The sequence below is a fragment of the Clarias gariepinus genome, chromosome 10 (assembly GCF_024256425.1).
Source record: "Clarias gariepinus isolate MV-2021 ecotype Netherlands chromosome 10, CGAR_prim_01v2, whole genome shotgun sequence".
NCBI lineage: Eukaryota > Metazoa > Chordata > Actinopteri > Siluriformes > Clariidae > Clarias > Clarias gariepinus.
Genome location: NC_071109.1, coordinates 25730749 through 25752882, shown reverse-complemented (window position 1 = coordinate 25752882; position 22134 = coordinate 25730749). Strand labels below are relative to the sequence as shown.

At 39.6% G+C, this 22134-nt stretch overlaps 1 protein-coding gene across 1 annotated transcript; it reads right to left on the bottom strand.

Moving 5' to 3' along the window:
• Window positions 1-6375: 6375 nt before the first annotated feature.
• Window positions 6376-21285, bottom strand: ehd1a (EH-domain containing 1a). Its single transcript, XM_053505691.1, has 5 exons — window positions 20510-21285; window positions 15381-15478; window positions 8488-8900; window positions 8055-8219; window positions 6376-7782 (listed from the first exon to the last, which is right to left on the bottom strand). The coding sequence occupies exons 1-5, from the start codon at window positions 20905-20907 to the stop codon at window positions 7252-7254; spliced, it is 1605 nt and encodes a 534-aa protein (XP_053361666.1). The 5' UTR covers window positions 20908-21285; the 3' UTR covers window positions 6376-7251.
• Between the last annotated feature and the right edge of the window lie 849 nt (window positions 21286-22134).

Here is a 22134-nt window from a genome sequence, read left to right as displayed (position 1 = left end):
GTAAAGGTCTTAAAATGGGCTCTTAGTGAACATAGAATATATGATAATAGAACAGACAGTAAAATCATAATGTTTGTATAAAGACATTGTATAATCATGACTACAGGCTACTTTATGCAAAGTTTCTGTTATAGGCTAAATAGAAAGTGGTTTAAAACAGCCAAATGTTGAAAATGTGTCTACTTTTAAAATAAAAGTAGCTACTATATTTAAGTTCTTATATTTATTAACCATACTGATTTTATTACTTGTAATCTATTTCAGATTGATGGGAGCAGAATGGCTCACCTTTTACTAAATTACATGGTGAGAAATCCAAATTAGACAGAAGAGCAGTGTTTACGTTTAGCTTTACGTTCAGTGTTTGGAGAATATTTTTTCTTTTCCGCCATTTTGTCCTCTGCTACAGAAACACTTAAGCCTCTTAAAATTCCTCCTTTCTACTTTTAACTTTTTTTTTTTTAACTTAGGAGCTTTTTTTAGGGCTAAGATGTTTTGTGAATCATTTTTATATTTATTAAGATTTTGTCCTATATTTAGGGGAAATTCTAAGAAAATGTCATAATTCTGAGAATCTTCTTAGAATTTCGTCACTAGGAGCAACTTTTAGGCTTAAGAAGCTTTGTGAATAGGAGCCCAGAAGCCTATCTTTGAGGAAGAAACACACTCTTGATCTCACACCAGTCCATCACAAGGTACCATAAAGACACACACATTTATACACCCATTCACACCTGGAGACAATTAACTGTAGCTAATCGACTTACTGGAGAACAGGAACTTGTGCTAAGGAGTGAACAGGAGACCCCCTGACAATCATGTTGTCCGTGTTGAAACGATGAGGGATTATGATCATTAATCTATGGTAATATGTTGCTTTCATGCAACATGAACAATTTTGCCTTTCTACAATGAAAAACATTAACCTTTATTCATCAGAAAGTGAGAACAACAAGAAACATTCTTTATATTCATATGATTTGAATTATATTTGGAGGTGGTGCAATGGTGTAATGGTTAGCACTGTGGCCCCCTTACCTCAAGGGTTGAGGATTTGAGTACTGTCGCTAGTCTGTGTAGATGAAATTTGGCGGGTCTCCTCCAGGTACTCCAGTTTCCTTCCACAATCATGCCAAATAGGCTAATTTGCGTTCCCAATTGTCCAAGGACATGTTCTGTGTCAATGTGTGCATGAATTGGCACCCTGTCCATTGTGTATGTTGCCTCGTGTCCAAAGTCTCCAGGCATCAGGTATAGAAAATGAATAAATGGACCAGTAACAAATATTACACCATTTTAATCAAAATTATAGTGTTATTTGTGTTTATTTGAAAATCAAGATGTGTTTTAAATGAATATATATGACAGAAATCCCCTGCCTGGACAAAAAAAGGCATTTTTGAAGGCCTACATCGAAGCTATTAATGGCCTATACATCAAGCAAAGAATACAGGGTGATGAACGCCCAAGGCTTATTGATGCCCATGGTGAGCGAAGCCTGGACCATCTGGTCTATTTGCACAAATTGGTAAAGTAATTTAATGCTGGCTTTGATAGAAAGGTGACAGAACACAACGTGCATTACAACTTGGTGTGTATCAAGTTGAATAGCCACAGAGTGATCAGAATTCCCACTGCCAAAAGTACATATAACTGACAAATGAGCATGAGAAATGGAAAAAGATGGCCTGATTTGATGAATAATGTTGTAATTTACATCATGTAGAGCATACCCTACTTACTTGAAAAGGAGAAACACTACAGAGCTGGTGTGATGTTCTGCCATTTAAGATGCACACTAAAACACTAAACAAACTTGGTTGACTTGGTCTCCAAATTTGCCAGATATACATATGGCCAGGCATCTGGAGTATGTGCTGGACAATCCATAAAAGCCCTATTGCACAACTTAAAGTATCTGCGGCCAACATCTTTGTGCCAGATACCACAGAACGCCCGCTATAGAGGTCTGAGGTCTGGCCGCGGAAAAGTAACAGTATGCAGCGTCATCATCAATTATTGTGCCATATCGTGAGAATATCCATTATGACACTGCGACATGTTTACACCGACGATGCATACGACAGGCAGAAGTAGCGGCTGCTGAAACATTGGATCAGCGTGCGGAACGGCAGTGAGACTTGACCGCACACTTTATTCACAAGTAATTGTAGTATGCAGGATCAGGATCTTCAGGTTGGCAAAACCGCAGGCAAACCTCTAGTGTATAAACACACACACACACACACACACACTATGTACTGTATATATATACACACTCTGGGAAAAATAAGAAAACTTCTCCAATATGCGTGCAAAAATCTTTGCTCGTCTTACGGACACTGACGAACCGCGTTACTCACAATCCGAGGTTCCACTATATTCCGAATTTAGAAGTAATATTGTCAGCAGTTCACAAAAAAATTAAACAAAACTGTTCATCTCATCAATACATGCACCAGTAAGAAAAAACATAAGAAAATTATTATTTTGCAGTGGTCTCTTATATATATATATATATATATACTGTAAATGTATATACTACCACTTAAATGTTTGGGATCACTTTCTAACTCCATGGACATTTTAAATTTTTCTACATTGGAAAAACAATGATGATGGCATCCAAAATATGCAATAATTTTGACAATACTTTTGTTGCAAAAACTGTTCCAGAAAGGCTGACCTCTATGTCTTAAAATAACATCTGAGTGTTGGTGTTGTTGTTACATAATTACTATTATTTCAGTATTTAATATTATTTCAATATTTCATGTTGGAGAATGTAAAAAATAAATCACTGAACAAAAACAAAGAAAGTTACAGGTGACTCTGAAGTTAAATGTAATAAGTTAAAAGTTCCCTTTGATATTACTAATAATGTATGAGAAGAAACACCATTTTCATTAAAAATGGTCAATAATTGTCAATGTCAGTAGCGGGTGTTTCCACCATTTGCTGCAATGACAAAGTGACAGCGACGTCTCATGCTCCTCACTAGCCTCATGATGTTGTTCTGAGGCAATGCGTTCCACTCCACAAGTGCTACAACGCAGTTCTTTTAGTTCACATTGGGGTGGGGTACGATCATCCAGTCTCTGCTTCAACTGGTTCCAGACGTGCTCTATGAGGTTCAGGTTAGGAGACATTGATGGCCATACCATATGAGGCACTCCAACTTCCTGAAGTCGAGCTGTGACAATTCTGCCACGATGTGGTGAAGCATTATCATCCATGAACAGAAGTGTGCTGGCGGAATTGGGGGATGATGATGGGTTCAATGATGTCTCTGAGGTAAGAACGTGCAGTGACTGAGCCATGTACGATAACCAAATCTGTTTTGCGCTGACTGGTGATGCCTGCCCAGACTGTTGTACCTCCCCCACCAAAGCAAACCCTGGGGACCATGTTGACCTCAGCGTATCGCTCACCTCGCCTTCTCCAGCAACGCTGACGACAATCATTTCTGTGTACAGGACGGTAGACCACTGCTGCATTGTCCAGGTCACATGGTCTTGAGCCCACTGCAAACATTCACGGCGGTGTCTTGGTGTCAGTGGAGTCACCTGCAACAGTCTTCTTGGATTCAAGTCAAAGGCGGTTGCGAATGGTTTGTCTGGAAACCCTAGTACCCCTCGCATCTCGTTAAACGGGCCTGCAGTTGTGTGGCAGTTGCATAACAATGTCTGAGTGCATAGGTCCTTAGGTACTGGTCATCGTTGCAGTCTGTCACTCGTGGGGCTCCACTCCTGGGTCTGTCATGAACTCTGCCAGTAGTTCTGTGTCTTAATGCAAGTCTGCTGATGACACTTTGAGACACACCAAGTTCACAAGCAACATCTGACTGCCTGCCACCAACCCTAAGGCATGCCATGGCCAGGTGGCGCTGCTCGTCCGTTGAGTGACATCATGTGTTCATGGCTGTTGAATGATGAACTTGGAATGACTTACTGACAATACCAGCTTTTTATGCCGTTCAGCCGTTCTGAAGGCTTTACAGAGCATAATTAGCAGATAGATCTGTTCGAAGGAGATTATTGCATATTTTGCACACCTTCAGCATTGCTTTACAATGTAGGGGAAAATAATAATAAAAACCATGAAATACCATGGAATTAGAAGGTGCGTCCAAACTTTTGAATGGTAGTGTACGTGTGGAATGTGTTGTGGCTATTTAAAAGTGTATGTAGTCTATATTTGTTCATCCCACACTTATAGGCTACGTGTGAAAGGCTTCAGTCACTTTTCCCTCTGTGCATAGCACATGTTCCCTACCACAGTCCCTTATGACCAAAGGCTGGCCACTACAATAATGTAGCAGTCTATACACCAGTTAGAAACATGCCTGCTCACGTCCTACAGCACTGATGCGGTAGCTTTTAATGCAAGATATCCTGACTTGAATACTAATGATGATGATACAGATTAAAGGTAAAAGTACATGTTAAATGTACTTACTCTTCTGAAACTAAATATCTAATGAAAAAATGACAGTGGAAAACATGAACTGCACCAAAGACAAAAATACACATTTCCACCCTTGTTTGTCATCAAGTTCTATTAGGTTTTTCTATACTGTCCATTTCCTTCACAAGCTGGCGACAAGTTATCCATCGGTGTTTAAAGATCAGGCATTCCACTCGCTGAATGTTCATGAGAGCGACTACAGTGGGCTCTGAGCCACCTCGGCAGGGACCGTCATTCACAGATTTATGAGTCTTTAAAAACTTTGGCACCGTTTAACTGTTCAACTAAAGAGTCTCATCACTGTGCTGTGCTTAAAGTCTTCTGTAAATGTCAACTGATTTACGCCTTCATTCATGAAGTCCCAGTTAGATTTGAATCCCTCTTGTAGTTGGACTGGCAGATAGTTTGTCTAATGGACACTTGTGTTTTTTAAAGCCATTTTTTCAAATTTTTCATAGTATGTAATTATGTAAAAGTTATGTAAACGTATTTAGGGCATTGGTGGCTCAGTGATAGGTTTCTTGCCTGCCATACAGAAGGCCTGTGTTTGAACCCCAGCCATTGGTTGCAGTGCTGGTACCAGGACCAGATAAAACAGAAGGGCTGCATCGAAAGGTGATGATACCTCGACAGGAGCGAGCAACTGACTAACAATATTATGTAAAATACACTTTTTAGTCTATATTAGGCATACAGATGGGTCTAATTTTTTTCTACTTGCTTGGGCTTAAACAAGCCAATAAGATTTTTCCCCTATTGTGACCTCGTTAAAGAAGACACCCTTGGGTTTTTACTTAGTGCTGCTATCCTCTGGTGCGGTGTGGTTTAGCAGTAGCTTATTTATATAGACTCTAAAAATGTACATTTGGAGGGGTGTTTGAGGTACAATCATACATTATCTAGGGGGGATTTTTAACTGGCGCATTAACACACTTTGGGGAGTTCTGAGACCTTTTTTTAACTTCTATTCATTTAAAATATGGGATCTTTAAGTTTAGAATGCTTCAGAAATCCATTTTAAAAACTGAGCTGCTCATTTACATAATTATTAACTTTGTCTAGATTCCAAAAAAACAAAGGTGTTTGGTAGGCCGAAATATTATACACTCTTATTAGGCTAGCTAGGCCAAACAATCTAACTATCCTATACAATCTTATTCCTTCCATCAGTGTGCGTCTGTGATTGCTCTTTATATTCGCAACATAGTTATTGACACCACCTGGCCAAAAGGGAAGATTTGGGCTGCCATCTTTCTAGTCCTTTGAACCTTAAAACGGGAAAATATTACCAGATTAGGCCAAATATCAATCAGAACCTTTCAAACAACATTGGGTAGCCTATAAAAATCATAGGATATAAAAGATGAAAGGAAGGCTCCAAGCAGGGTCACACAGTGGCATTTAAGAAAAAAAGTTTTATCAATTTAGGAAAAAATTTACTGCGTCACACCACTATTACACAGCAAGCATTCCCCACTGGAGGCAGAATCTTTTCCCAAGGCAGAATAGCACTGAAACATGCCTCAACAGGACAGACATAAGACGGACGAAGAAAAAGAATATTCTGTAATACTGATAAAATGACACAGTCTGAAAATAATTGTGCAGAGTACACAGTCTCAGAACAAGCTGCCATATTTGGTGCTCAGCAGGCCGCTAGTTACTTTCTATGTTTAACGCAGGGGATGTGGTGCTAATAATGGATCAGTGTTTAGAGTATGGGAAGCTTCACTGGTAGCACAGGGGGTTAAAGACCTTGACAGCTAACCTTATAAGATTAGTGTTTAGACACTGCTCCGATTTTGGCATGTGTGTGTACGTTTGTATGAGTCTGAGCATATTAGTGGCATTGTAGATTTACTGTTCAAGGAACCACAATCAACAAAAATGACAGGAAGTTGACTTCCCTTTTAACTAGGTTGTTCATAAATGTTTATTCTTTTTTTTTTTTCATCAGACGAATAACAGTTGCTATAAGAGGAGAAACTATATGAAATCCCACCACCAATTAAAAAAAGGACTGAAAATGCATGACAGTCTTCATAGACAGGAACACAAATCAAGAGAAACTTATAGTGTCAAATTTCAATATATAAAAATACAGATTTAAAGAAGAATAAGTTAAGTTGCAAACAAAGAATAGGGATATATTTAATATTTTGTATGTATACTTATATATTTCACATTAGTTTTCCCACCCATTATCCTTAATAATTTCTCCTGGCCCATGCTCCTCTAAAACTGTCATCCGCTACATAAGTACCAGCAAAGTGCATTTTCCAATCTTTTCCTGAATGTGGTGTCTTGTGTTTTCATACACATCCAAACCCCAAATCTTTTACAGGCACATCTTTTTGAGATCAGGTTCAGTCTTTGGATCCAAAGCCATTCCAGATATTTAACAGTCTATTACTCCAGCTTCAGAATAAACAAAGAAACATTATAAATCACGCCAGATTAATTTTCATCAATAAGGAAAAAAAATAATAAATCACAGCTCTGTGGAAGTGAATGGTCACAAAACATTATCAAACAAAACAGACCAAATGAAAGTAGAATGTCGGTAACTACTTCTCTAGACTGCAAGAAATCTGGAGAAAAAAGCCTTATGTACAGCAACTGGATGAGTCCCTCAAAAGCCCTAACGTTGTTCATTTTAACAAAACGGTGTGAGGTAACGTGATAAACTGCTGAGGTGCTATTTAAAAGAAATCCTGGAATGGCTGGGACAGTCAAAGGCTGAAATGAGCCACAGCTCAAGAGCTAATGTGGTCTTCCAAAGTGTCACTCCTGCGTTTGCCCACGTTTAGCTGGGGGCACCAGGTGAGAGGGCAGCTTGGCGGGTAGCTCGTAGCCCTCTAGCTTCACCTTTATCAGATGGTTGGCCAACGCAAACTCCTCATCGTCCAGAAAGCCATCTTTGTCCACATCAGCCAGACTCCAGATCTTGCCAAGCACTGTATTTGGCAGCTTGGATTTGAGCATCTCCTTCTTGGCGGCGGCGCCCGACACCTTGCCGTTAATGGGCGAGAGTGTGTAGAAGATTTCATCATATGATGGCTTGTCACGTGCTACCACCCACTCCAGCTCGTCGATGCCCTCTCCGGCGCCCTCTCCGTAACCATGGCCGAATGGCCCGTTCATGGTGCCGTCGAAGGCTCCGCCTTTTACTACCTGAGAAGGCATGGCTGCCTCTTCCTGGCGCACAAGTGCCATGAGCCTGGCAATGTCGTTGGCCAGCATGTCCTCAACAGACTCTAGAAGTTTGGGCTTTAATACAGGGAACTTGGAAAAATCTTGGCCAGCCAAGAGGTCCTGTAGAGAGGGGAAATAAGCAGTACATATTGTGTTACCAACATCTCACTTCACAAGACAATTCATGCTTTATATAAAATATCTGCTGTAAACTGAAAACAGCTATAGTTTTATAGTCTTCAGATGAGTTTCAGAAAAAACTCTATAAAATCAATTCACTTTTAAACAATTAAAACCTGAAGCTATTAATTTATTTATCAATTTTCACAGATGAGTTTGCCTTTAATGAGTTTATCATAATGTTTTTCTAAACCTGGATGTAATCACATTACCTGCATCTTTTTGAGGTTCGGGAAGTCTCCAGGAGAAATGTTGTGTTCTCTCTCCACTTTCTCATAGATGGCACCCAAGTTGGAAATCAATTCCTTCTTCTTGTTTTCTTTGCCGAACACACTGGGCATTTCCTTCTTTAGAGAGGTGATGATGTAAGCATGCACCTGGGAAAACGCAGCATTGACACATAATGAGATATAAAAACCCACTTCCTGTTTCATTTGTGAAACACAATGATGTCATATTTCACCACCGCTTGAATGATGTAAAAGATTCAGCAAATGAAGGGTTGATGGATCATGCAGAATAATCAGTGCAGAACTACACCTTTCTTTTCCACTCCCTCACACACACACACACACACACACACACACCTGTTCAGCTCAGTAATACGACCCAGATTGGAAATTCCTCATGCCTTTTTTCCCTTACCTTGGCCAGACGTGCCCTCTTAATCAGATCGTTCAGCTTTCTTAAGGCAGCGTTCCGTGGAAGACTCTGGATGTCTTGGAAAAGGTCTTGTTCTTCAGCCTCAAACAGCTTCCTGTTATCGGCCACATGGAGAGGCTGCGCCCAGAAAGAACCGATGTAGACCCGCACGACCTCCGGGGTGTTAATGATCTTCCCTAATGACCACATGAGGGCACCGTACACCCTCATCAGCTGCTGCGTGCTGATCTGGTCCGCTTTGTTTAATACGACACGCATCTTGTCTTCGTGGTTCTTTAAAGCTTTGATCACCTCAGAGAACTCGTCCGAGATGTCCAGCTTGTGGGCATCGAAGAGCAGAATGATGCGGTCCACTCGTTCGGCGAACCACTCGAGTACAGCCGCAAAGTCATAGCCTGCAAGAAACCGAAGACGAAGGGTTAATCGGGAACTTTTTTTGTGTGCACTCATACCTCTCTTCTGAAAACTAACAAATAATGAGAGTAACACTGTTATTCACGTATAGAAAACCTTGTTAGCCCTCATTATATATACTGTGTATTGTGAAAATGTAAAAGTACGGTATGTGCATGTTTGCTATACTGCCTAACCTTATTATATTAATATCTTGAGTTCCTTTTAATGCACTTAGACCCATGTCTATTACACTCAAATCCCAGAATACTGCATCCCTACTGAGGTATAGTCTCTACGTATCAAGAAGGTTAAAGTGTGTTAAATGATGGAGAAATATAAACTTTTTAAAGCTGTAATCCTCCAAGAAGTATAAAGAACTATAACCCTGGATTTGACAGCTAAATCACAGCAATCAGTCGAGACACAGAGGGACTCAGTGGGCTATAGAGGTGATGCACTTGGCTGCAATAATGACAGTTTTTGTCACGAGTAACCCACAAGAAAGAAAGGGGGAAAAAAAAAACAATGCAAACACACAAAAAAATGGGAAACAATGCAGCATGTGTTTCCCAGTGACAGAGAGACAGCAGGCATGAAAGCAGAGAGGCACATGGTAATAAAGTAAGGGGGAATGTATTATGGTTTTGATTAGAAGTGCTGTTATGTGATATGAGAGGATTGGAACTAGAGTTAAATGCCAAAAACACAGCCACGTAGTCAGAGAGAGAGAGAAGGAGGGGGGGGGGGTGAAAGAGAGAGAGAGAGAGAGAGAGAGAGAGATTAAAGTAAACATGAGAGCATGTCAGAGGTTCAAATGGAAACATCACTTTCTGCCAAATAGCTTTTTAATTCTGACAAAGTTGATTCCAAACCTTCAAAATGAAAAACAGAAGAGTGCAAGTTTCAAACATTTTTTGCAAGCAGGGACCCTGTTAACCGTATAATAACTATATAATATATTATACATCACAATCGAACCAGGCAACATTAAATCTGCATGTATATAAATGTATGCATGTAGTATATACCGTTTGTGCATACATAGAGAATCTTGAAAAATGAAACTAAAACTCATATACTCATGTGGAACTTAATTGCACACTCATAAGCATGTTAAAAATATATATATGCCAGCTGTTAAATTTTAAAACGAACAATTTTTTTTTACGTCTTAACATGAAGTGGACGTAATAAAGGTGTAAGAGTGTTTAATAAGTAAATTTCAATTGCATACTCACAAGCGTGTATTTAAATTTTGCAATTTTATTAAAATATTTAAATTTACAGTGATTCTGCTGAGTTTGGACTAAGGATTTTTTTTATGATAAAGTATTTTTTCCCTTTAAATTTCAAAGTAGCATATCTTCTCTTCTCAAGGGCAGATTGGTATGAAACAAAACCTACATGTTACCTCAAGCTCGAACAAAGCCTATACATTACCTTTAAACCAGAATTGAATAAGTGAAATGTTTACAATAAATATGTTCTATATATACACAGTAAATACACTATGTGATGAATGAGGGTATGGGTCGATATTTATAACGGTGAGAGTTATTTATGTAAAGAATGTGCAGTAGGTAGTTAAACATGGTATATACAGTTAACTGAAAACATTGTGCAGTGGAAAAGACATGTCAAAGAGAATATGTTAACATGAGAAACAAAGAAAAAGTTAACATGATATTCATATATATATATATATATATATATATATATATATATATATATAAATAAATGTCTACGATACAATATATGCAAAATAAATATGGGTGAAATATACAGTAGTGTAATGATAGACTTATGTCACGGATGATGCAAAGGACAGTGCAGTAATGTATTTGTAAACAATCTATCATCAGATGTTTAGTGCAAAAAACAAGCTATTTTTTAGTCTCTCGACTATACATTTACACATTTGTTTCTGATGTTTCTTTCCAAATATAGTGTTAATACATATTTAATCGCCACTCTTGACACTTCCTCGTCTCTGCAAAAAACAAACAGAGACTGAAGATCGACATATCAACATATAATACTAGTGCATTTAGCATGTAGATATGTAGCAGTTTGTATAATTATAATCATATTGCTCGGGACACATGATTTACATCACGAGTAGTAGTGTGTTGTATGCTCTCTCTCAGTCACGGTGTACACCGTTTCAGTTTATGAAAAGTAACACTTGTGCACTTGGGTGCAAAGTGCACCAGTGCAGAATTACCACACACTTCCTGAAGACCTCGTCCCCTCCCCTCCCAATAACCACTCTGAAATCCGTCACAAAGGCAGACGCAAGAGCAGAGAAACAGCAGCACACTGTGGGTTTTAGATGACATTATAAAATGTCAACAATTAGTTTGCTGCAATGACTAAAGAGTTCAGACTTTTGTAATGAATAAAATAAATAAACCAAAGCACATCACTGGGAAAACTAAGCAGCGTCATGAGGCTTGAACAGTGACTCCAGGCAAAGTTTGAACACAAAGGGCTTTTGAGTGCAGGCCACGCTGACTATGTGCAGTGTCAGCTAGAGTCTGTTCCCAAACCGCCGCAGCTGAATGCGCCATTTCCTCCTTAGGGTTGGGGTGAGCTCAAACAGGCCTGAGAAAATCCAAACTCTGGGGAGAACCAATCATATCAGCGGGGTTTGGGTAGATAACAGGAAACCATCCGGAGGGAGCATCAAAACCAAATGTGCATTGAGGCAACTCTTCAAGAAAGAATGGACATTCCTGAATTGAAAATGAGAAGAGTTTCACTGGTCCTTAAAACTCATCTGCACACACACGTTTGAGCCAGTAATACTGTATTGTGTGTGCGGGTGATGCATTCTAATAAACTGGTGCACCTTAAAAAACACTTTTTCTAAAAAACACTAGTACGATTACTAAATTTAACACAGCCAATCACAGAAGGAATATTTATTGTATGGCAAAGATGGGAATCACCAGTCACCTCCCGATACGATATGATCACGATACCGAGGTGCTGATTCGATTAAAATTACGATTCTATAAGTATAATATTGAAAAATTACCGATTTGATATTAAAATTTACCCCCAATTTTGTTAAAACTGTAACTCTTTAAAATAAGTTTGTGTACTTAATTGTAACCCGTTCCTTATAACAGTTTTTTCACTTAAAAACCAAGCGCAGCATTTACAGCAATACAAGCAAACTGATAGATTTAACATTTAACTTGAAATTAAATTAAGCAAAGGCAGCACTACATTTTCACTGAGCAGCACGTGTCTCTGTCATCTGGCATAGATATTATTTCTAAGCAAACTTGGCCAATATTTCACTCATACCACGCGGGCTAAAAATGTGTGAACGGTTCACAGTGCATCACCTGTAGGATTATAAATAAATGGCATTATACGGCCTTGAATTAAAAAGTCTTAAAAATTAAGAAAAAAAAAAAAAAGTTAGGTGGCTGCGAGTGTAAAGCTCTTGCGATTTTCGTGTCATGGTGTTTGGAGACTTAAGTGTAAGCGTGTGTAATGAGTGGGTTTAAACTATAAACCAGCCAATTGTGGGCTGGAGAGCTGATCACCAGTCATGGCCAATCAAACTAAAAACCAGCCAATTCTGGTCACTGGTCGATCAACCAGTTCATCTCTGTGATAAATGTAAAAATAGTTACAAAACAAATCGATTTTAGAGTCAGTGTGGCGAAATATGATTGAATTGAATAGGATCACGACCCCCATCTCTATTATATGCAATGGCTTACAAACAAATCTGAACAATAAAGCACCTGTAGTATCTCGTCAGTGGGCATGTGTTTCATATTACATTACTTTCACAATAATTTACCTGTGAAAGGAGGAGTTAATCTGAAAAACAATTCTGTTCACAAAAAGAATGCTATTCCAGGGCCATTTTTGACACAATGCATATTTGAGAGTCATGCCATTCTAAAAGGAGGTCAAAGAACTTTGTTAAACATTAATTATTTGAACGAATGGATTAGCAAAGAGTGAGAAGTGACATTTTGTAGTGAGTAAGGTCCAACAGTATGCGCATTCTGGTGCCTAAATCCTGATACACACCAATGCCGAGTCTCCTCTCATCCGCCTGAACTGCATGATTTATCCTGATGCTGTACTAAAAGACTTCCGTGCTTGTCCCACCCTTTCTGCTGCAGAACGTCCTTAAATAAACCCCTAATGATTTGCACTTTCCAAAAAAACAAAAAAGACACACCCTGGATTCAGTGGTTAATCTGACCTGCACTCAATAAACTTACTCAACTGTTGTTGTAACCAAAAAAAAATGCTCATAAAAAATGCACATCCTTTCAGGACATTTAGTACTGTTAGTCTCTACTCTTCTACACCTGGATATTGTATGGCCTTATAATCCTGCTATCCGGTCGGGTCTGGTTCCTTTTCTCTTGTCACATTAGGCAGGTTTTGCTCGTCACTGTCGCCTCTGGTTTGCCCATTAGGGATTTCTGTGAAACTGCTTTGCGTCAGCGTTGTTTATACAGCTATAGAGAAAAAATTTAGAGCAGTTGTGCATTAAATGGTCCTATATTTCCTTAACAAGTTAACACAGGTCTCAGAAAAAGTGTGCATGTTAGTCGTCCAGTAGAGATACCCCTCAGACAATGTAATTTTTTTTACTTCTCATACTAATTCCAAGTTACAGTGTACATATCACACACAGTACATGCCAAAATTTTGGACACCTTCTCATTCAATGCGTTTTCTTTATTTTCATGGTAGGCTTCAATTTACATTGGTAGGCACTTCAAGAAGGCACCAAACTATTAATGAACACATGTGGAGTTATTTACTTAACAAAAAAAAGATAAAATAACTGAAAAAATGTTTTTATATTCTAGTTTCTTCAAAATAGCCACCCTTTGCTCTGATTACTGCTTTGCACACTCTTGGCATTCTCTCGATGAGCTTCATGGTCAAATAGCTGCCAGGAAACCACTGCTAAGGAGAGGCAACAAGCAGAAGAGATTTGTTTGGGCCAAAAAACACAAGGAATGGACATTAGGCCAGTGGAAATCTGTGCTTTGGTCTGATAAGTCCAAATTTGAGATCTTTGGTTCCAACCACCCTGTCTTTGTGAGATGCACATGGATGAACGATGGATTCCACATGCCTGGTTCCCACTGTGAAGCATGGAGGAGGAGGTGTGATGGTGGGGGGTGTTTTGCTGGTGACAGTGTTGGGGATTTATTCAAAATTGAAGGCACACTGAACCAGCATGGCTACCACACCATTCTGCATCGACATTTGACATCCCATCCGGTTTGCATTTAGTTGGACAATGATTTATTTTCCAACAGAACAATGACCCCAAACACACCCCCAGGCTGTGTAAGGTCTATCTGACCAAGAAGGAGAGTGATGGAGTGCTGTGGCAGATCACCTGGCCTCCACCGTCACCGGACCTGAACCCAATTGAGATGGTTTGGGGTGAGCTGGACCGCAGAGTGAAGGCAAAGGGACCAACAAGTGCTAAACACCTCTGGGAACTCCTTCAAGACTGTTGGAAAACCATTTCAGGTGACTACCTCTTGAAGCTTATTAAGAGGATTGCAAGAGTGTGCAAAGCAGTAATCAGAGCAAAGGGTGGCTATTTTGAAGAAACTAGAATATAAAACATGTTTTCAGTCATTTTACCTTTTTTTTCAAGTACATAACTCCATGTGTGTTCATTCATAGTTTTCGATGCCTTCGGTGAGAATCTACCAATGTAAATGGTCATGAAAATAAAGAAAACACATTGAATAAGAAGGTGTGTCCAAACCTTTGTCCTGTAAAATATATATATATGTGTGTGTGTGTGTGTGTGTGTGTGTACATACACACACAACGACTAGACAAAGTGACTCCTGAGCAGGAAATGTCAGGTGTGCATCTGTGTGTTCACTGATGCAGGATGTGTGGCAACTGAAAATAATGAACTTTAGCAAGGAGATTTTCTGCCATCAAATGAAATGAGTTCTCATGAACAACTCTGACTCTCACTATGGTATTAAAATAGAGGAACATCTCATAACTGTGGTTAAACGATCAGTGAGTAATATCCTATTATATTCCCTTTATTTTCCCCTTAAAATCAGGGTCAAAGATGAATTGCCTGGTCATATGGAGTTTGTGGTGACTTGGTGGGGTTCAGGGACTTTTGCTTCTGCTTTGGTAACCACTTCCCGTTCTAAATCTGGTGAAAATGCCACATTTTACTGTAAAGAGCACGACATAGATTTGAGAGTCACATAACAGAACACACTGCTGTGCTGCACGACATTTGTCTTGCTTTGTAGTGCTGAACGAGAATGGAGGTGTGCTAAAATTTGGGAACTAAAGTAAAGAGCTTTACAGGAAGCAGACTTCGTAAATCTTAGTAAATGTCACACGAAATATGAAGATTGTGCAAGGGAGGGCATTTCAGAAAAGAGAAAGACAAAGAAAATACAGAGAGAAACATTCCCAGGGAAGTTGCTGACCTCGACTTATCCTCTGCTTCTCCCCTGACAGGATGCCTGGGGTATCGATGATACTGATACTCTCTAGAACAGGGTTCTTCATCTGAGCACACATAAACCTGCAGAAAGAGAGCAAAGGAAGAGGGGAGAGGGGGAAAAAAAAGTATAAAAATTGGTAAAACAGGCTTGGTGAGTTCTCACAAGTCAGGCCTCGATCATACCTGGATCATGTGACTCAATGCTTTGGCAAGGCCTATGTATATTTTTTTATAGAAATATTATACAACCTCCTCTTTCTCGTGCGCGTTTGGTTGGATTAAAAATGGCAGTTTCTATCTATTCAATGTAAACAATAATTTCCTGTGACTGTGTCCTTAGAGAGAATGAAAATTCATGCTGTGACACAAAGCTAGGAGCTCACGCAGTTTATTTGTTCATGTCAGATTAGATCAGATTACTGGCATGACTAAGAGGGACTTCCCCATAATAAAACGTTTGCATCGTATTCTGTAAAAAAAATACACTGTCCTACATACATACAAAAGCATTTCATAGTTTAAAACAAGCAATCAAAATTCTTCAAGATATATTGTGTCCTTAATGACATTCAACACATGACACTCATTCCTCCAGCTCAGTATTACATTAACTTTGCCCTCTGGTTTGGTATCTCTCTACTGTACAACACAACACATAACCTTTTGTTCTGCTACGCTGCTCTGCCTCGGCACTCCTTCAAAATTTAAACGCAAAGCAAAAGCCAAGCTTAGTCATAAGTAAGGCTCAGCCAGAACATTCTTCTAAAACAGCTGAAATTCTTCTGTAATGGCGCAACAGAAAAGCCTCAGCCCGACTGAGCAGAGAGAGAGAGAAGTCGAAGTTTGTATGGGAGGGATGACAGTAATCTATTACCAGTTAATCAAGAGTGACACTGGGCGTTTATGAGCTTGTGTTTGTGGAACGGAGCAGCGAGTGCTTGCCTCAGAGTGAGCGAGCTACACTGCCCCGTGACGTAGCAGCTTTAAAAAGAACTTTATGGGAGGAAGTGTGTAAAAGCCTTTACCTCCCCCTCTCTTTACATCCCGGATACAAATGACTGCAACGTCACCCGGGAATAAAACTCTCAAAAATCTCTTCAATCTGATGTTTTTTAAAAGACTATACTTTCTGAGCAGTTGAGGATCACAAATACATTCATAAAAGACAAAGTAAAAGATGTGCATGGTTTACGCATTATTGTTCAACATTTTAGACATACCGTATTTGGAATCATGCTAATCTCTAAAATTAGCTAATCACGCTAATTTTTATTGATAATATTCATAATTTTATTAAAAACAATGAAAAAATTGTCACAGCATCTCATCATAGCATTTTCATTAGATATCTTGTACCATATTATGGTTATAATATGGTTGATTTCATTCAGACTTATTGAGGTTTAATTATTTAGGCAAACTTATAATCATTAAATAGTCAAAAATTGAAAATTTTCTTTAAAATATACCACAGGATTTGCAGACATTAGAAATTGCTTGCATCATTACTTACTGCAATTACACACAAGGTACAGTTGACTCGCTGGCAAAATACAAGCTAGCATGTTTCTGCCTGCTATACTTACCCATAATCCCCTGTCTTAGCATCACAACGCGAGTGAAATACAAAGTGGACCTCACCCTTCTTTGTTAATGCATATGGGAGAGCTAGATGGTGGGTAAAAACTGGCAAATAATCATAATGTGTTTACAGTTAAAACACAGCATTATGCACAGTGGCATTCTACACTCTGCAATGAGGGCACTGGGTAGGGTGTACAGCTATGAGGAAAAATATACAAGAAATAACCAAAAACTTGTATACGTCATTTTATGTATTAAGTGATTTATAAAAATAAAAATTTTGCTAAACTTTTAGCCAGCTTCTGTTAAGAAATCATTCCTTCTGTGATTGGTTAAAAGAATTCAGGCCCATCTAAGATAGTTAAAATCCTAGCGGATGACAAATCTAAAAATTTTGAGACCTTAATATAACAGTCTACATAATTTTACCACCACAAACTCTATGACCGAGGTATGTATGTGTGCTAGGATTGTCTTTGGAAGTAGTATTGTTTAAGACAGTCTGCCAGTTCTTGTTCAGTCTTGCTTCCAGCAGAGAGAGTAGACAAAAGCAGCAATCAAACATAGAATAAAAGAGAAGCACTGACGTGAGAATACAGCAATTACAGGAAACTAAAAAGTGATTACACAAAAGTGCAGGCTAGGTAAACTAATTCCTCTTTCACTCGTCGTTCTGACCGACCTTAAACTCTACTCGGCTCATGGTGAATTTTGCCTCTACGGAGTGCTCCCGTTAAAGGTCATGGAAAAGTGAGAGATCAGCACCCAGAACAAGAACTTGCCCCTGCCTCAAGGCTTGTTTTGCTTGGAGGGGAAAAATCCTGTTTCAGCAGATCTAGTGTAAATTTCTTACTGGCAGCTGCATGATATCTTGCAGAGTCAGTTCCCCCCCCCAAAAAACTGTTGGGCTAGAGGTAGTGAGATCCTGCGCCGTGGCCTAAGCGGAGTTTGTTCTGCAATACCAAAAAGTGTTGTATGAAAATTGTGCAGATGTTCACTACTGCAGAGATGTTCAGGCTGCTTTATTAGAGAAGAAACTCTTAAAAGCAGCCCATGTTAAATTCTCTTGGTTAGACGAGCCATGCTCTTTCATGGTCGGTTTGATTATTAAAATTCTCAGATTAGTCGAGTTTTTGTTTCAACTGACAGCACAAATAGTCCACACCAACCAATCATAACACAATGGGTGTATGTGTGTGGGTGTATGTGTGTGTGTACAAATAATAGTTGTTTTCCACTGACCTTCACTGAGTGACCAGTCTGAATGAGTTATACTTAGTCATTCTAGTGGAACTGTACACGTATACTACATGCAAGATTGGCGTGGACGGTCAAATCTTGCCACACTTATTTAAAGGGGAAAGTCAACAAGGGACATTTTTGTGGAACCTGAAGACACCTTATTTTGGAAAATCCCTGTGAGGAGAACAAGTCCAACTGACCTCCTGTTTCACTTTCAGTTGTTCAAAGTCAAAGTAGAAACCAGAGTTAGAGGTGGTTGGTGGCCATGTGTACTAACAGCAAGCAGTTTATCAGCAACCTGAATAAAAGTAGCATGCAGGGATTCTCACTATCACTGATTAAACATTATTTAAAGACTGTTTTTTAGTCACGCTATAAAAAAAAAATAATAATAAAAAAAGAATATCTTGTGCGAATGAACAGTGTCACGCATTACTGATATCTCATAGTCTGTTGTGTGTTTGAAACCCCTTGGATAATACCAGCCGCTTCTAAATGAGTGTTCCTGTGAATCACTGAACCCATATTACCCAGCAGTCTGAAATGGTCTGGGTCACAATCATCCTTACGTCTCCTTAGCTTGTGAATTTTTTCCCGGCGATACATCAGGTAGCAGTATGCACCTAGCTGGCTTGTGAGCCACCATAAAACAAAGAAAAGCAGAGAACGAGGAGATGTTTGCATTATACCTAGCATTATTGATGTTTCTGAAAAAATTTCAAGAGCAATGCTTTTGACATACTGCCTACTTTAACAGCTCTGGCCATTGTAGATGGATGACAGGATAAGATTGCCGGGTCCTACACACACACACATTGTTTTCAAAGGACACAGATGGCACCGAGGACGTCGAGTCCACTTCTGTCCTCAGGTACGATTGGCTTCCATATCCGATTTTATCCATAACTGGGTATGCTGCATCATTCTCAAGACCACCTTTTCCGCTGGTCTGGCCAAGATTCCCAAGCGCAGAACAATTGTGTTCTCATTGATAATAATGACTCACACTTTTGGGTCAAGTGTTCTCGGAAACAATCCCAGGGCCCTAATGTGAAAACGCCCCAATATATCTTAATATGTGACACGGTCACACCAAAGATTCACACCTTGTTTTTTTTTCAGAAAAGATTATTCTTTAACAAACCATATCAAGAGTTCACCAAAGTTTTTCTGATATAACTAGCTTATCAAATTTTGAAAACTTTTGAGATTATACAGTTGTAATACATGATTCTGAAACACACCCTGATAGCATATGAGCAACAACCCAACACAGGCGCAAAACAAGGGCATCTGGCACACATAGTCCCCTGGATTAACTCAAATCACTTTACCCAAGTCTGTTTCTCAGAATACAGCCAAAACTTATCTCAAACGAGACACGGAGCTGAGTACATGCACACACAGGAAAAGTAAACCATATTTTTTTTCTCAGGGGCGACACCCTAAATGATATATTGATGCATCTATTATAAGGAAATGTATATGTACTATTAAAGATTATTTGAGGGGGCATAAGCAAACATTAATATTTGTTAGTAAATCTTTGAATCTAAGATAAAAAGGTGTGCACTTGAGGACACCACTACAAAAGGCATAGCTTGGTAATTTTTTACCCCTTAGAATATAGGCTCCAGACTGACAATTAAGTGCTGGGCTATATCCAAAATTAATGTTTATGGGTGCACATTACTTTGGATGGTAAATCACTGTTGTTTTTAGCATACCTCTCTGAATATCCTGGAACCAATCTAGGTGTTAAACCAGACCACATGACCATAATGTTAAACTAAATGATATAATTGCATGACTGGTGTGTAACTAGATCACACTGGATCATGATATTACTCCAGATCACCAGATCTAGTGCATATGTTTGGATACTAAATTAGGCATGTTTTAGTTAAACATTTCAATACATGTCAAAATAATCACAATGTGTCGAATCTGATCAAACAACCTCGGAAGGATCACAATGTCATACAAGATCAAAGGATTATAGAGTTAAACCAGATCACCTTATTAAACCACATAACATGATCACGTTAGTTAATTAGATTATGGAATGTTTGTTTTTTTTAACTAGATAACTGTATTGTGTATAAGATCCTGTGTGAAAAGATCACAATGTAGTCAGTCACCGTTGCAGATTAAGTGCTGAACTAGGGACAATGAAAACTTAAACAGGGTTAAGGGCGCTGATCTGTCAGGAAGGTCGAATTAACCGCTCACCCCCTGAACGTACTGGGTTAGAGTGTGTATAAAGACACACAGGTCGAGTCCTACCTGTTGAGGAAGGCGTTTCCGAAGGCGTTGAGTTTTCGGAAGGGCTTTTTCGGGTCCACTACCAGCGCGTTGCCCGGTATGACCCCATCCTGGTCTCCGTGCATCACCGCGATGAAGGAGTCCGTGGTGGGCTCTGGGCCGATCCGCATCCCGGGAAAATCCTGCTCCATCAGGTGCCGGATGAAGGTCGTTTTCCCGGTAGAATACTGTCCGACCAGAAGCACCATGGGCTTGTTATCGAAGTCAGCATCCTCCAGCGCCGGGGAGTGGAAGTCGTGGAAGCGGTAGGTGTCCTCCAGAGGGAAGAGTTTCTGGCGGTACAGCCGCTTCAGCCCCTCGGAGACATTTTGAAAAAGCTCCGGCTCCTTCTTCCCCTGCCTTTTAGACCAACTAAACATGGTGGGCTACACAAATAGGCTACGACACCAACCTTTTAGACAGGGAAGCGTGTATAACCGAGCTCTCCACGCAGGCAGGAGTGTGGAAAGTGCTGGAAAGTTGAGACGGTCCCGCCCGTGTGCAGTCACCTCCTCGAGCTGAGCTGAGCTCGCACTGCTAATTAATCACCACGGCTAGTGTAGCGTTAGCTAAAGGCGACTTCTCCTTTAAAAAATCCTAGCTTGTGAAGCTATGTACAACCTGGAGAAAGTCACCCCGGATTTTCAGTTTTATTTCCTCAATGAAAATGAAAGGCGAGGTGGCGGTTACCCGTACTTTCCGGTACTATTGTTACGTGCGACTCCGGAGCTCTGGCGCTCGTGTCGGGCGGAAGGGGCGGGTCTGAATGAAAACTCGCTGAGGCCTGTGTCGGGTCTCACTAGTTTGAAGTAATTTCCCCAAATTAAAGCAATAACTAACGCATACTCTAATAATCAAACGTGTACCCTAATAATTAATTAGAGATCGTAGTCAGGGGTTTTTCATATTTAAAAATTCACATCGGATTTTTTTTACTATATATAAACACATATATTAATAAGCTAATACATATACTGTATATATATATATATATATATATATATATATATATATATATATATATTCAGACACATAGGCGGGGTATACATGGACACTCCACACACTCAGACAATTTGGTAACACCAATTAGCCTAATCTGTATGTCTTTGGAAGGAAACCTGAGTACCCAGATGAAACCCTCCAAGCACAGGGAAAACATGCAAACAGGCCAAGGCAGGACTCGAACCCTTGATGTTGGTGGTGCAAGGCCACATTGGTAACCATTATGCCACTATTCATATATATTCAAATGACAGTAGAAATGTATAGCTATGTACAGTAAAATTTGGTGAGAATGTGATTGAGACTAAACAGCTGTGTGGCCATATTTGTTAGTGAGAATAATCATGATTTGGCTTGGAATTGCTAGGGAGCATAAAGACTTTGGAAAAAATTATAAAGTTCATGTGGTCTGATGAGTTCAGAATGACCCTATTCCATACCGATGAATGCATCGTGGTAAATGGGCATCATGCCTACTGTATAAGTCTCTGGGGGCGGTATGATCTGGGGTTGCTTCAGACATACTCAGCAAGACTCAGCAAGTTTTTTTTAGTAGTAGTTTTGGTTGGTCCAAGTGCCATCAGCACATCAGGTGACAGCTACCA

Bases quoted from the DNA above. Each gene is read 5' to 3' on its own strand.
- ehd1a (XM_053505691.1), bottom strand. From the start codon at position 20,907: ATGTTTAGTTGGTCTAAAAGGCAGGGGAAGAAGGAGCCGGAGCTTTTT. The intron at 8,220-8,487 runs GTAAGGGAAAAA...GCGTTTTCCCAG, and splicing joins AGAGGGCACGTCTGGCCAAG to GTGCATGCTTACATCATCAC. The intron at 7,783-8,054 runs GTAATGTGATTA...CCCTCTCTACAG, and splicing joins CGAACCTCAAAAAGATGCAG to GACCTCTTGGCTGGCCAAGA.